Raw genomic sequence first — 14,311 nt, 5'->3', positions numbered from 1 at the left:
AAAACCAAAAAAAAAAAAAAAACGCTTGAAAAAAAAAAAAAAAAAAAAAAAAGAGGAAAACTTCAACACCCATAATGCAGTGGGTCCGATCCAACTGTCTGTGAGCGGGGATACAAAAATGCAGAAATCTGTCATTTTCACAAAAGCCCTGATCTGTCAACAGTGTACTCGTTCTCTGTTATCTGCACCAAGATATCCCCATTTATTTGTCACCAAAAGTATCTCAATGCAGGTAACAGAGAAAGAGTACACATTTTTCATTTACATATACTACCAACATTGTAACAATTCAAAGCTGATTGAAAATCTGTGAACTCACCCTTTAAGCTAAATGCATAACAAGCATAACAAGCTAGCGGTTAATCGTCTATTCCATGAGGTTATCTCTGGTTAACAAAACAAATTTACTTTGCAAGTTTATAATGCATATAAAACGGCAGTAAAATTGATAAAGACAAGATGACTAAACTTACAAGATGCTTTTTCTTGGTCACACTAAATCCTAGTAATGATTTTAAATTAAGTGCACATGGACAATGCATACATTTTTGTGAGAAATGGTCCCCAGAGCATCACATATTATTACGTGTCTGTCATGGGTTGTGGGGTAAAGTCACTATGTAATAAAGCATTTTTTTTCTTTTGATGGTTAAATGTACCTGGATGTAAAGGACCGAAGAGATCTTCCTCTTGGCGGATTTAAGAGCCCAGTGTGCTCGCACAGCTCTCTGAATCTTTATTGCACAGAGATGACGGTAAACAGCAGCTGTGAAATGGAGGCGTCTTCCAGCACAAGCCATTTCTTTTACCTATAAAGGGAACAGGTTAAGACATTGAAACACTGATTAACTTTTAGCATATTGAGACCGCTCAGTTACTAAAGAATCAGGGATGAACATTAAGTAACCTACTCCAACTAGCTGGTCGCTGAACAATTACTTTAAAGGGGTACTTTAAAAAGAACATTATTTTGTGTAATGAAATGTGTTTATGCGGTTTAAGGTTAAAAAAACACATTATTTTCCACATACTGTACATTATTATTTCTCCTCTATGCCCCACCTTTCTGAAACGCGTCAATTTTTACAAAGCTCATCAGTCTGAAAAGCGAGTTGTGCTGTGATTTGCCAGCTATCCAGTGCGTTGTTATGTTAAGTTTCTCTTTTATTGTCTCCCTTAGGAGAAATTTGTCTTAGGCAACTGGGAGAGCAGATCAAACATACAACAACAACAAAAAAATTGGGTTGTGATTGGCCGAATATCTCAAGCGTGTGACGGAAATGTTTCGCCCCTTACCATACTGTGATGCCGTGCCCCGGCCGGAGCGACGAGACAAAAACATTAAAAACCATTATAAACGAGGCATTTGTTGCATCCAGTGGGGACATAATTATGGATTATAATGACTTAAACTGTCTTTTTACGCGTTGCGTTGCATCGCGCCACGTAAACATAAAACCATGTCTGCATTTGTGATCGGAGAAATGACAAACAACAAGTGCTACTCTACACTGCTCAAAACTCGCGTTTGAATCATCAGTGGCAAATTCTTTAAATATAAAAACGTACTTACAGTCTGTGAGTCAGAACAGCTGATTTCTAGCTCTAGTCCAACTTTACAGATCTTCTTTATGCACCAAGAGCTTGTAACATTTAAAAGAGAAAGGAAAAATTGAAACTGCATCATATGACCCCTTTAATTAGCACAGCCTCAGTTATAACATTACTCATACATATAAAGACAACTTGCCTGTCGTCTCACAAGCCAACCACGCCACAAAGCCTGAAGATAGACAGTGGCATTGTGATGTCTTCTTCGATTTTCTTCTTTAATTCTGGCCAGCCGCAAAACTCGGAAATGGCACTGTAGAATTATGACAGCATCTCTCTGTTGGTGATATCGACGTCTTTGGCTAAAGCCTCTGAAAGCTGACTGTATCTTCACAGTAGCTGTTATTTGCTGTGAAAAAAATTAATAGACTGAAGGCTTAGTGATGATTTCAAAAATTTGCTAAACATTTATGTCAAAAATACATTTGTGAATAGTAGGACTGTTTCTATAGCTTCAGCAGTTCTTTTGAAGTCAAAGCAAAAGTTTTGCATGTAGCACAACACACTAACAGGGCAATTGACCCAATTATTTTAAAAAATCAGTCAAGGCCTAACAGACCAAAGGAAATACTTGGCAACACAAGCAAAAGTACACAGGATAATGTCAACAATCCCTGCATAAATGAATGGACTTTGGTAAGAGTTTCCCTGAAACTTTTTTTTTATCTCCAGAAAACAAACTTTAGTTAGACTGTGTGTATTTACTAAGTCATGTAATTGTTGCACAAAGTAAATTTTGCTTACCGGAATTTATGCAAACTGGTCACAAAACAGTGTGACATTTCAAAGTTCACCTACATCCAACTTAAAGGAGCACTCAATCTTTTTTTTTATTATTAAAAAGTTTTACACAAAGACAATAACAGTTATTCAAATAAATGTTTAAAATCATGTACATTCGTATGAAAAGACTACAGTTGTATCAGTAGCCCAAAAAAAGATTTTTGCTACATGGAGCGGGTCGCATCATTAGGGCTGCCATGTTGAAAATCGCATGACCATCAAAACTTAATCTCAGTAATCTTAAGTTATTGAATATATATATATATATATATATATATATATACACACACATATATATTAGTTGATAGCACATTTCTACAACAGTAATTAAAAAAACTTTGCTTTAGTGTAATGCTGCTTCCACACAACTAGGTGTCAGTATAAGTCAAACATGGTTGCCACTGTGACCAAGCACAACAGACAACGATTACTGAGTGCACCTTAAAGGACAGAAATATATTAAAAATTATTTTATAATAAATGTTTATTCCCACAAAAAGAACAAGCACCTTTTGAATGGAATCTCTCACTCTTTGACCTCTCCATAGCGCCTGGATGTATATAACAGATTTTCTAAACCTCAGGAAGTCAGCGTGCTGTTTTCTGGCGATTAGAGTTTCCCTCCATCTTTGCTGAATGGCTCGGACACTGTGCTGGACTGCTAGAAATCTTAAAAGTGAAGGACAAATGGCCATGTGACTTCTTGTGACAATTTAAAAGCAGAAGAGAATAATATAATATCCTTTATTTGTTACCTTAAACGTTGGCGTCTTGCTTGAATACACCGACTAATGGTTGCAACAGCAGCTTGTTTTAAAATGTAGTTTTGTCTAGCTATGCATCCTCGGAACCAGGCCTGAATTTTCTGAGCTGCCTGTGCTCGCACAGCATGTTGTCTTGTTTGATAAGCCCGAAATGCTGTCTGAGGTAAACCAGAGACAAACCAAACATAAAAATCAAATATACACACTTAAATCCAAATATCCCAAACAGGATCATCAGCAGAAACACAAAAGTGTATTAAATAAACAGAAGCAGGATTTTTGCAGGAACAGGTGCTAGAGGTTCAAGGAAAAATTAAGAAAAATTTGTTTTAGAGTTGTTACATGCTTACTTGTATCACAACAGCAGACTTTCTCAGTTGAAGAAACTGTGCACGCTCTCTCTGGCAGAGACGGAAAGCTCTGTAACACTTCTGTATGACCAACACAGATTCCTTGAGTTGCTGAAACCTGCGTCTCTCAATCAATCCTCGGTAATGTGACTGTTTGGGGGTAAGAAAAAAAAAGTTTGGCCTTCCTAGTTAAGCCTCCTAGTCACTTCTGTTGAATTTCCAAAGTGAATCAGGATGAAATAAATGACAAGACAGAATACAAGTATGGTGAATTGCATACCTGAATTGTGATGGCACTTGCACGCAATCTCTGAAATCTTCTGTACTCAATGTGTCCACGCACTCTAGCCTGAAGGATCTTTATGCTCTGGAGTGTCTTCAGATAACTGCTCCTCTGCTCCACTGTTGCCCTATGAGCTCTGTAATGCTTTTGGAGAGTAACAGTTGCTGCCTGCAACCTGCGGTATCTTCTTTGGGCCACAAACATTCTGTAATGAGTCTGCAACTTCAGGACACTTGAGCGAAGCGTCACGTAGCATTTGCGGTGTACATGCATGCGTATCACAGACTGAATCTTGATTGCAGCCCACCTTCTTTTTGCAAGCCTCCTCGCTAGCATTCCACGCAAGGCAGATTGCAAGGTAAGCGTAGCTTGCTTAAGAGCAACAAAACCATTCCGATCTTTCTGGACCAGTTTAAGTGATCTGTACCACTTCTGGATGACAGCTGCGTTTGCTTGCATCCTGGCATGCTGAACTCTGGCGCAATGGCCTCTGTACGCAGACTGAATCGCAATTGCTGCAGCCTTTTCTTTCAAGAAACGCTGTCGTTGGACAGCCATCCTTAGGTAGGACTGGATGGTTCTTGCAGCCTTGCTCCGTCTGGACAGTTCTCTCCCCTTCATCCCTCTGAAAGACTTCTGCAGGCATACAGCGGCATTTCTTACCTGCTGGTATCTACGCATCTGCTCGTCTCGAAGTTTCCGAGATCTAAATCTCTGTTGGAGGACCTTTGCTGCCCAGCGGTGTCTCTTAAATGCGGACCTTTGCTGGTACATCCGGAAAGCAGCCTGTATGATGATGGATGCTTCTTGCTTTTCTGCCAGTTGTCTCCTTAGAGAGTGTCCTCGAAAAGCTGCTTGAAGGACAATGGCGGACTTTCGTAAATGTAGATAGTTCTCCCGATCTGCTGTAGCCTGGATGTATGATCTGTAATGGCTCTGGATAATGATAGCTGACAACCTCATGGCCTGGTACTTAACCATCTCTTTGTGTCTCCTAAAATAAGACTGAATCAAGACAGCTGCTTGACGCTGTTGTAGTAGTTGCCTTCTAACTTTAAGACCTCTATAACATGCTTGAAGAACAAGTGCACCATGGTACATTTCAAGAAAATGCTTCCTCTGCTGTTTCGCTACCTTTGTGGCACGGAACCTTCGCTGAATGACAATGGCAGCGCATTTCATGGCTAAATACCGTTTACGAGCACTATAAGCTCTGAAAGTCGCCTGAACGGTGGTGGCAGCCTGATGCATTTGCTTCAAAGTCTGTCTGGACTTCATGCCACGATAGGCTGCTTGCAGAATCAAGGCAGCACTCTTCTGTTCCTGCAGTGCTGCCATCTCTCGTCTCATCATTTTGTTAGCTCTGAAACGTTGCTGAACAGTACAGACTGCCCGCCGAAGTCGCTGGAAGCGCAACTTGAGGATGTGCTTCCTCACATGGGACTGAATGATTGTTGCAGCTTCATGCTCTCTTCGGATCTGTCGCCGGACCTGCATTCCTCTGAAAGTTGCCTGGATTGCAACAACAGCTCGGCGGTTGGCAACATAATCTCTCCGATCGCGCCTTGCTACCAAAACGGATCTATAGTGTCGTTGACAGAATTCAACAGCAGCTCTGATGGACAAAAAGCGCTTTCTCTGTTTGTGGGCAAGGTACTTCCTTTGAATGACCGTGGCTGCAAAATTAATTCTAGCAATGTCACGGCGTGTACGATTTCCTCTGTAAATAGCCTGAATTGCAGTTGCACTACGCCATAGCTTCAAAAAGTTCTCTCTTGCCTCTTTTCTCAGTAGATGGCACCTGTATTGCCTCTGTATGACCAATGCAGCCAGTTTCATAGCTTGGAATGGTACTCTAGTTCTGTACATTTTGTACATTGCCTGAATCACAGAGGCCGCTTTATGCTTTCTGTCGATTTCTTTCCTTACCCTCAACCCTCGGTACATAGACTGCAAAGTGATGGCGGCTGATCTCAAGGAGCAATACCTTTTGTGTTGTTGCCTTGCACTTACAATTGCTCTGTACTGTTGCTGAACATGAATAGTGGCATTTCTGAGAGTAAGGTAATCACGGCGTTGCTTGTATGCTCTATATGTCTTCTGGATCATTTTTGCAGATTTGTGCCTTTCTGCAATTTGCTTTCTTACCATCATTCCACGGAAAGCTGACTGGATACATATGGCAGCTGTTTTTACGGCTATATATTCCTTCATGACAGTATTTTTAGTCATCACTGCCCTGAATCGCTGCTGTAAAACTGATGCGGCCCACTGTTGTCTTTGGTACTTTTTGAGTTGGGAATGTCCACGGAAATGTGCCTGAATCACTGTTGCCGCTTGGTGAGATTTTCTTAAGTAGCTGCGAACTTTCATTCCCCTGAATGCTGACTGAATGACTACAGCAGCATTTTTCATTTGCAAGTAAGTAGCTTGCATGCATTTGCCAACTCTGTAGGCTCTGTATTGCTGCTGTATGATGATAGCTGCGCACTTTGCAGCAAGAAAGGCAATGCATACCTTATGCATTCGGAATTGAGATTGAATGATAGTAGCGGCTTGATGCTCTTGTCTCAGATTTTGCCTCACTTTGGAACCCCGATATATGGCCTGTAGAGTTATAGTTGCCTGCCTCAAATGGACGTAATGGCTTCTTTCCAACCGTCCAAGTGTGAAAGCCCGATGGCGTTGCTGAATGACAATAGCTGCATGTTTTAGAGCTAAAAACCTCTGACGGCAACTATGTGCTCTTATCACAGACTGAATCAAAGTTGCTGCTTTGTTTTTCTTCTGCAGTTCTTGTCTTGCTCTCTTGCCACGATAAGCGCTCTGTAGCACAATGGCTGCTCTTTTCATTTCAGTGTATTCTGCGTACACTTTCCGTCCATCTCTGAAGGCTGTGTATTGTCTTTGAATGACTATGGCAGCACGTTTCATTTCCAAAAACCGTGTCTGTGCCACATATCTACGGTAGTTCGACTGAATGATTTTGGCAAATCTGTGAAGTTGACTGATCTTCCTCCTCTCAGCACGTCCTCGCCAAATTGCTTGAATTGTTACTGAAGCGAGTTTAAGAGCCATATACTCTTGTCGTAACTTGTCTCCAAGTACTTTAGCTCTGAATCTCTGTTGCAGAACAATGGCCGATCTTTTTAAACGTGAACAGTGCCTTTGGGCCATAAACCGCCTGAAAGCAGTTTGAATCAGAAGTGCAGCTTGGTGGTGCTGAGCCACAGATCGTCGGACTTTCCAGCCACGGAAAGCTGCTTGCAGAGCGAGAACTGCCCATTTAATCTTAACATACCTCTTCTGTTCTGCTTTTCTTAGCATGCAGGCTCGAAACCACCTCTGAATCAAAACGGCATTTTGCTTCATTTTAGATATGTGATTTCTGATGAGGTAGGCCCTGAATGCACTCTGAATGACAACTGAAGCATCATGCCTTTTCTTTAAAGCCTGGAACTTGTATCTTTGAAGGTGACCTCTGAACCATGCTTGAACACAAACAGCTTTCCTTTTCATATCCAGGTATTGGGATTTACAACACTGCATTCTGTACCATGCTTGAATGCGCAAGGCTGCAGCATTTCTTTCCAGCAATTTTTTTGCATGCCACTTCCGGAAAGCTGCTTGGATCACAGAGGCGGCATGGTTTTTCTTTAGGAGACTTTGAATCCTCCAAGCTTTGAATGATTTCTATGGGAGGACAAGAAAATTAAAATTAGCCATCTAGAAGAGAATCCATAATTGATTTATTAATTAACTAACTGCTGAAATATTACAATTTTATACAACTAGGTAGAACTAGTGATTCACGATCATGATTTTTCATGGCCGATTCCGATACCGATTTTTTACAAGCAAATTGGCCGATTCCGATACCGATTTCCGATTTTTTATTTTTTTTATCAAGCAACAAACAAGAAAGAATAAAAGTACACATAAACAAGATGTTTATTTGGTATTTAACAGGCTAAACTGGGTTTTGGCTATTGAAAACAATAACTGTAACCATCTGAAATTAACAGCAGTAACTGCGCAGTAAGTAGGCTACATTCAATACAAACATAGGTAGGCCTACTGACAAAAGCATTTAGCTTTTGTTTTTAAATTGGGTTGAAACTATAAACTGGCCTTAAATGAAAACATTAACTGTAACCATGTAATTTTAAAGGCAACAACTGCATAGTTCCACAATCCAAACAACACAATCAAAACACATTCAACACTCCAAACAAAGATGTTACTTAATCAGCATTCAGCATTTGTTTTCGTTTTTAAATTTGGTGTAAAGAAAAAAAGGTCTTTACCAGTGAAACTAAATAAAACCAAAGTAGGCTATATAAATAAATTATTCCAAAATGTTAACTACGGCAGGTGCTTTTTAAATCACATTAAGTCAATGTAATTTTAAGGTAAAATAAAAAATATTCATCCTATAGCCTACAGAACTGACGCTTACTTCTGGCTTTTCAAAAGTGCTTGCGAGTTCTTCTTTACAAAAAGAAGCATTTCAGCTTTGTCACAAGTTAGTCTGTTTCGTTTCTCATCCAACACGTGAGAAGCTGAGCTGAACAAACGTTCACTGTCTACGCTTGTGCAGGGCGCGGACAGGTACACTCGCGCAACTTCAGCGAGTGCAGGAAAGCGCTCTTATTTGTGTGCCAGTACACCAACGGCTGTTCGCTTCTTGGTATCTGTGCCTCAGACAGGTAGCTCTGCATTTCCAGTGCTGTACGGCTGCCCGTATCCTTAATCACTTCATATTTTTCTTCCAATATCTCATCGTGCATCGCCAACAGTGCGCTTGCTCTGCGTGGCATTTTTTCTGCTGGCGACTCTGTGCACACTTATGGAAAAATCGGACGAAAAAAAAATACAAAAAAACAGTTGCCGATCGCGCATTATAAGCAAAAACCGGCCGGTTCCGATTTATGGCCGGTCAACCGGTGCATCCCTAGGTAGAACAGTACAGGATGAGCTGTGTTACATATTGTCTTGAAAATACCTGAATTACAGTTGCAGCTGCATTTTGAAGAGCAAACTGTTTCTCTTTTTTCAGCACTCTCAACTTTTTCCGTGCAACGCATCCTCTCCAGAATGTCTGGATCCTGTTGGCTGCCTTATTTTGTTGAATCATTCTTCTTCTCATGATGAACTTCCGCACAACGGCTTGGATTTTAGTGGCAGCCAGGTTCTTTTGCTGTGTATGCAGAGCATATTCAACATAAGAAAAAAAATCTAAGCATAGCAAGGTTCCAAGCAGCTTTACAAAGTAGAAAAACTGTACCCTTACCTGAATAATCTCAATGTCCTTCTGTAGCTTGTATCTCCGCCATGCACCCTGGATGACCCGGGCTGCTCTCGTTTCATTGCGGAGATCCAAAAGACGGGTACAGAGGAAGGAGAGGTAGCACATGACAACCTGGGTTAAAAAAAAGTCACAATTTATCAATACGCATTAAATATACATTAATATAAAAAAGCATTTCAACACAACCTGTTTTTTTCAACAAGTATGTTTTGCTGCGAACCCAAAATGTGGAAGGGGATTACAATAATTTTTACCTTTTCATTTGGGATGGTGTTGGACATATCCTCTGGATTTATCATCGCAGGCACCCCTCCAAGATAAGACACGGCAGTGTTCACCAACTGAAAGTTACTTCTCTCATTTTCAAGTAGCTCTCTGAAGTTCACTGACGGGGATTCTGAACACAAGGTAAAAAAAAAGCAAACCATTCTGAGACATTTATAGTGTTAAAATGTATAAATTACCACACAATTATGGGAATGTTTCATCTAAAAATACATTTAAAAAAAATTGTCATTTATTCAAAGCACCAGTTTGTACTGTGGGCAAATTTTCAAAAGAGCAGTCCGAGTCAGTCGAGGAGTTATTGAGCTCCACTCTGCCACGATGGCCACATTCAATGGTCTGCGTTGTTCTCTGTTGAATCTCTTCTGCAGGGAGATGACCAGGATGGTAATGATGAATGAGGTAGCACAGGATACGACCATCTGAGAATGACACTGTGAAGTTTTCAGCCTGGAAAAATAATGGAGAGATATTGTTCAGAGAAGGATCCTATGCAGGATATCTTATAAACTCATGTATTATTAACTTTCTGCAATACTTCCAGAAAAAACGAATACAAGTTTGGATCAACAAACCTGTATTGAATGAATAAACGAGCAAACTATTTCTTTAATGTGACTCACCTTTAAACTGTAGAACTCACAGACTGCACTGATCCAGTCCATAAGCAGTGTCACTTTTTGGCTGGGATATTCAAATGCTTGTCTCGCCTTCATCCTGGTCACTGCAATCCCACTGTTAGCCATTAATGAGGCCAGCTTCTGTTTTGTCCTCCACGTTTTCCGGAGGAAACTTATTTCCTCTTTGAGCTGATTCTCATCAAGTAGCACTTCCACCTATAGAGATAAAAGCGCATCAGAATGTAAGTTCAATATTTAAAACAGTCACACATACATTATCAGAAGATATTAAAATAAGCATCAGTCATACAAATTATTATTATTTTTTTTTAAAAAGGTACTGGAAGATGTGTTATTCAGCCCTGGTCAATACCTGGAAGGCAAATATGATTTTCCACAGGAGGTTTAGGGTCTTTTCCCTGTGTCCATCCACAATGTCTCTGGAGTCAATGTTCGCTCCTTCAAGACAATGATGACAAATTCAGAGTGCTTTTTTTTTCATTCAGATTCTAAAGGCACTGTTAGTTATTTACCATCAAGAAACTCACCATGCTCATCTCTAAGGTCAACACCTTTGTCTTTCAGAACCTGTAGTGCAACATCAACATTGTGCACTTTCTGCAGGCGGCTAATAGCGGGTATCCGCAGCTTTCTAGACAAAGTCCAGTCCAGAGTGAAGAGCTCCATGACCCGTCTGAAGATGAATATAGAAACATTTAGTGCAGAGATATATATATATATATATAGGCTTTCTAAATGTCAAATCTAAATATTGGCTTGGGTAACAACAGCGAAGACATTTTATTATGACGCATGAACAATAAACATGCAAAAATTAAAATTTTCAAATCAAACATACACCAAACGAATGCCACATCTCAAGTCAACAGCAAGATTCTTCACGGCAAAGTTGAACTCATCCAGAGGAGTCTGAACATGGGATACATCTAGGCCCAAGTGGCTGAGGTGCCGTGACAAAATGCCTTCACCGCTGAGGAAGTCCCGAGAGAACGCTAGGAGCAGATCTTTGCTTGACTATAGGGAAGGAAGTACAGAAAAATAAAGTGCACTATTGTGAAATTACTTATTGTGTTTTAACTGCCTTTATGCTACCTTTTTTTCCTGTTTAATATATATATATATACATAAACCCACACACCTTAAATTCAGCATCCATGCAGAACAAACAAGGATCATGTTCGATCAGTCTGGACTCTTTGGCTTTATCCAGGAAGCAGACCAGCAGGATTAGTTTCTTTAAAGTGAAGCGAGAAAGCGCCTCCTCGTGGCCTGATGAGTGAAAGTGAAAAAATAAAGAACCTGTTGTAGCAGACACACTGTTTGCAAAAGTAAGAAGAAATAATAATAATAATAATAATAATAAACACTATGAAAAAAAGAAATATTTTAAAAGAAAATTAAAAAAAAAATCTATAAATTAATTAATTTCAATAAATAAATTAAATTACCATCTCTGTACAAATGGGGCACTTTAGGGTGTCTGAACTCAGCAGCTAAGTCTGGGTTCCACAGCAGACGTCCAAGAATAAACATGGCCAGTCCCATGACATCACTGTTGCTTTCAAGTGATATTAGCTCTCCATAGATTGTCTGAAACAAGGAATGGGTAAGTGATATGTCATACAAGAAAACAGAATGTAGCCAATGAATAAAAAAAAAATTCTATTTTCAGCAAGCAGACAAGTGAACATTATGTTTTCCCAAAGAAAAGTAAATACCTCAAGTCCAATTCGCAGCCAAAGTGGATTGTATGATATCAGCCAGTTAAGAACTTTCTGACGCTCACCTGAGAAATAAACAAAAAAGGTGAAAAATGAGAAAAAGATTCACCTTAAAGGGTTAGTTCACCCAAAAATGAAAATTACCCCATGATTTACTTACCCTCAAGTCATCCTAGATGTATATGACTTTCTTCTTTCAGACGAATACAATCGGAGTTATATTAAAGGGGTCATATGATGCGATTTCAAGTTTCCCTTTCTCTTTGGAGTGTTACAAGCTGATTGTGCATAGATAAGATCCCTGAAGTTGCAAAGACTAAAGTCTCAAAACCAAAGAGATATACTTTATCAAAGTTAAGACTCTGCCACGCCCCCCTAAAACGGCTCGTTCTAACACGCCCCCACATATCTACCTCACTGTGTGGAAATATTTGCATAATGCCGCCCAAATGTGCACGCAAAGAAAGAAGGCGTGGTTTCAGTAACCGCAGTTAGTGTTGATGCAGCCATGCCAAATACACAAAATAATGATCTTTAAAAAAGCATCATATGACCCCTTTAAAAAACATCCTGGCTCTTCCAAACTTTATAATGTGAGTGGATGGTAGCCCAAAAGTCCAAAAAACGGAACCAATCCGTTATAAAAGAAGTCCACACGGCTCCGGGGGGTTAATAAAGGCCTCCCGAAGCGAAGCAATGCGTTTGTGTAAAAAAAATATCCATATTTACAACTTTATAAACCTTAATCTCTAACTTCCGCTAACTGTCGTACACGCGTTCACGAGAGAGTGGCGTCCAGCAGATGACGTAGGACGTAAGCGTAGCATAAGCTCCAGTGAGAATATGCTAGTCTCGCGAGAAACAAGTTTTGTTTACAGCAAAGGAAAACCAGTGTCCTCTTGGTCTATATTGAAATCCTCCAACATTTTTCTTTACAAATCCTCGTTTTTAACTACTAATTCGTGACCGGTGTTTTGTTTTGCTCTCTCCTCTGCGCTTCCGCGTTGGTCACCGCGTTTGCCTACGTGCTACGTCATCCGCTGGACGCCACTCTCTCGTGAATGCGTGTATGACAGTTAGCGGAAGCTAGAGATTAAGGTTTATAAAGTTGTAAATATGGATATTTTTCTTACACAAATGCATCACGTCGCTTCAGAAGGCCTTTATTAACCCCCCGGAGCCGTGTGGACTTCTTTTATAATGGATTGGTTCAATTTTTTGGACTTCAAATTTTGGGCTACCATCCACTCCTATTATAAAGCTTGGAAGAGCCAGGATTTTTTTTATATAACTCCGATTGTATTTGTCTGAAAGAAGAATGTCATGTACACCTAGGATGGCTTGAAGGTGAGTAAATCATGGGGTAATTTTCATTTTTGGGTGAACAATCCCTTTAAGAGACGATAAATAAATTAGTTCAATAAAACAAATATTTACAATATTTAGCATAGTAAGAGTATTTTTAGTAGTACGATTGTTTTTTTTTTATTAATAGTATTTTTTGGCAAGGACAGATTAAATTGATAAACATTGACAGTAATGACATTTTATAACGTTACAAAAGATTTCCATTTTTTCTATTCATCAAGGAATCCTACAAAAACAACCCTATCATGGTTTCCACAGAAATATTAAGCAGCACAACTGCTTTCAACAATGATAATAAATGTTTCTTTAGCATCAAATCATCATATTATAATAATTTCTGATAGATCATGCGACACTGATGACTGGAGTAATGATGCTGAAAATTCAGCTTTGCACCATAGGAATAAATTACATTTTAAAATATATTCAAGTAAAAATATATATATTTATAAAACAATATTTCACAAAATTACTGTTTTACTGTATTTTTTGATTAAATAAATGCAGCCTTGCTGAGCACAAGAAACTTTTCAAAAACATGATCACAACAATCAGTTAGATGTGCAAAGTGATTGCCCACGTCCTACAAGCATAATTCACAATGACAAAGCATATCGTTTTGCATCTCATACCTATGTCCTTCCAGAGATGTCTGTCCTTTCGCACAAGGAGCCTCTTGGCTTCCACTTCCAGTTCCAGTCTCTGGATGGCCTTTACCATGGTGTCTGATGTAAAAAGCTTGCAAGCTGCTCGTCGAAGGCGGTTTAGCCGTTGACGGGCTGTGTAGGTTTTAAAAGACATCTCTTCTTTTGTAGGTGCTTTGGGTATGTTGAATTTGTCGTACCCCATAGTTAATGATAAAGCATTCACTAATACACAATAAAAGGAAGAAAGATGTTAAAAGAATGCTGCGGAAATAACTTAAAATTAGGGCTGGGCAATATAGCTAAAAAATGTATCAACGATATAATGTTTCATATCGTTCGGTATCGAATTGTAAAACAAAGCAATATATTTCATAAATTGCATAAACAATTATGAACAAAACAGCATCACGTATTTAGGCTATGCATTGCTTAATACAAAGAGCCGAATCGCAAAAAGATTGCATTTAAAAACATAAGAGACGCAGTGAAAGGGAATAAACTTCCACAAATTTGCGACGTGTTTTCTAAAAGTTTAAACTGTTTTAAC

At 39.4% G+C, this 14,311-nt stretch overlaps 1 protein-coding gene across 1 annotated transcript in view; it reads right to left on the bottom strand.

The window, feature by feature from the left end:
- The window catches only part of LOC107699437 (abnormal spindle-like microcephaly-associated protein homolog), a 25,174-nt gene that overhangs the window by 2,125 nt on the left and 8,738 nt on the right, over nt 1-14,311 (bottom strand). Inside the window, exons 7-24 of the mRNA XM_016500698.1 lie at nt 13,750-13,986; nt 11,747-11,814; nt 11,477-11,618; nt 11,167-11,297; nt 10,867-11,042; nt 10,556-10,701; nt 10,381-10,466; nt 10,011-10,223; nt 9,633-9,837; nt 9,357-9,499; nt 9,085-9,213; nt 8,797-8,991; nt 3,789-7,484; nt 3,509-3,658; nt 3,150-3,316; nt 2,904-3,063; nt 1,751-1,960; nt 660-809 (exon numbers count right to left, since the gene is read on the bottom strand). Coding sequence (XP_016356184.1) covers nt 660-809; nt 1,751-1,960; nt 2,904-3,063; nt 3,150-3,316; nt 3,509-3,658; nt 3,789-7,484; nt 8,797-8,991; nt 9,085-9,213; nt 9,357-9,499; nt 9,633-9,837; nt 10,011-10,223; nt 10,381-10,466; nt 10,556-10,701; nt 10,867-11,042; nt 11,167-11,297; nt 11,477-11,618; nt 11,747-11,814; nt 13,750-13,986 — 6,404 coding nt within the window. The remainder of the gene's footprint in view (nt 1-659; nt 810-1,750; nt 1,961-2,903; nt 3,064-3,149; nt 3,317-3,508; nt 3,659-3,788; nt 7,485-8,796; nt 8,992-9,084; nt 9,214-9,356; nt 9,500-9,632; nt 9,838-10,010; nt 10,224-10,380; nt 10,467-10,555; nt 10,702-10,866; nt 11,043-11,166; nt 11,298-11,476; nt 11,619-11,746; nt 11,815-13,749; nt 13,987-14,311) is intronic.

Source organism: Sinocyclocheilus anshuiensis, unplaced genomic scaffold, assembly GCF_001515605.1.
Source record: "Sinocyclocheilus anshuiensis isolate Anshui unplaced genomic scaffold, SAMN03320099.WGS_v1.1 scaffold766, whole genome shotgun sequence".
Lineage (NCBI taxonomy): Eukaryota > Metazoa > Chordata > Actinopteri > Cypriniformes > Cyprinidae > Sinocyclocheilus > Sinocyclocheilus anshuiensis.
This window is presented reverse-complemented; position numbering and strand designations above follow the sequence as displayed.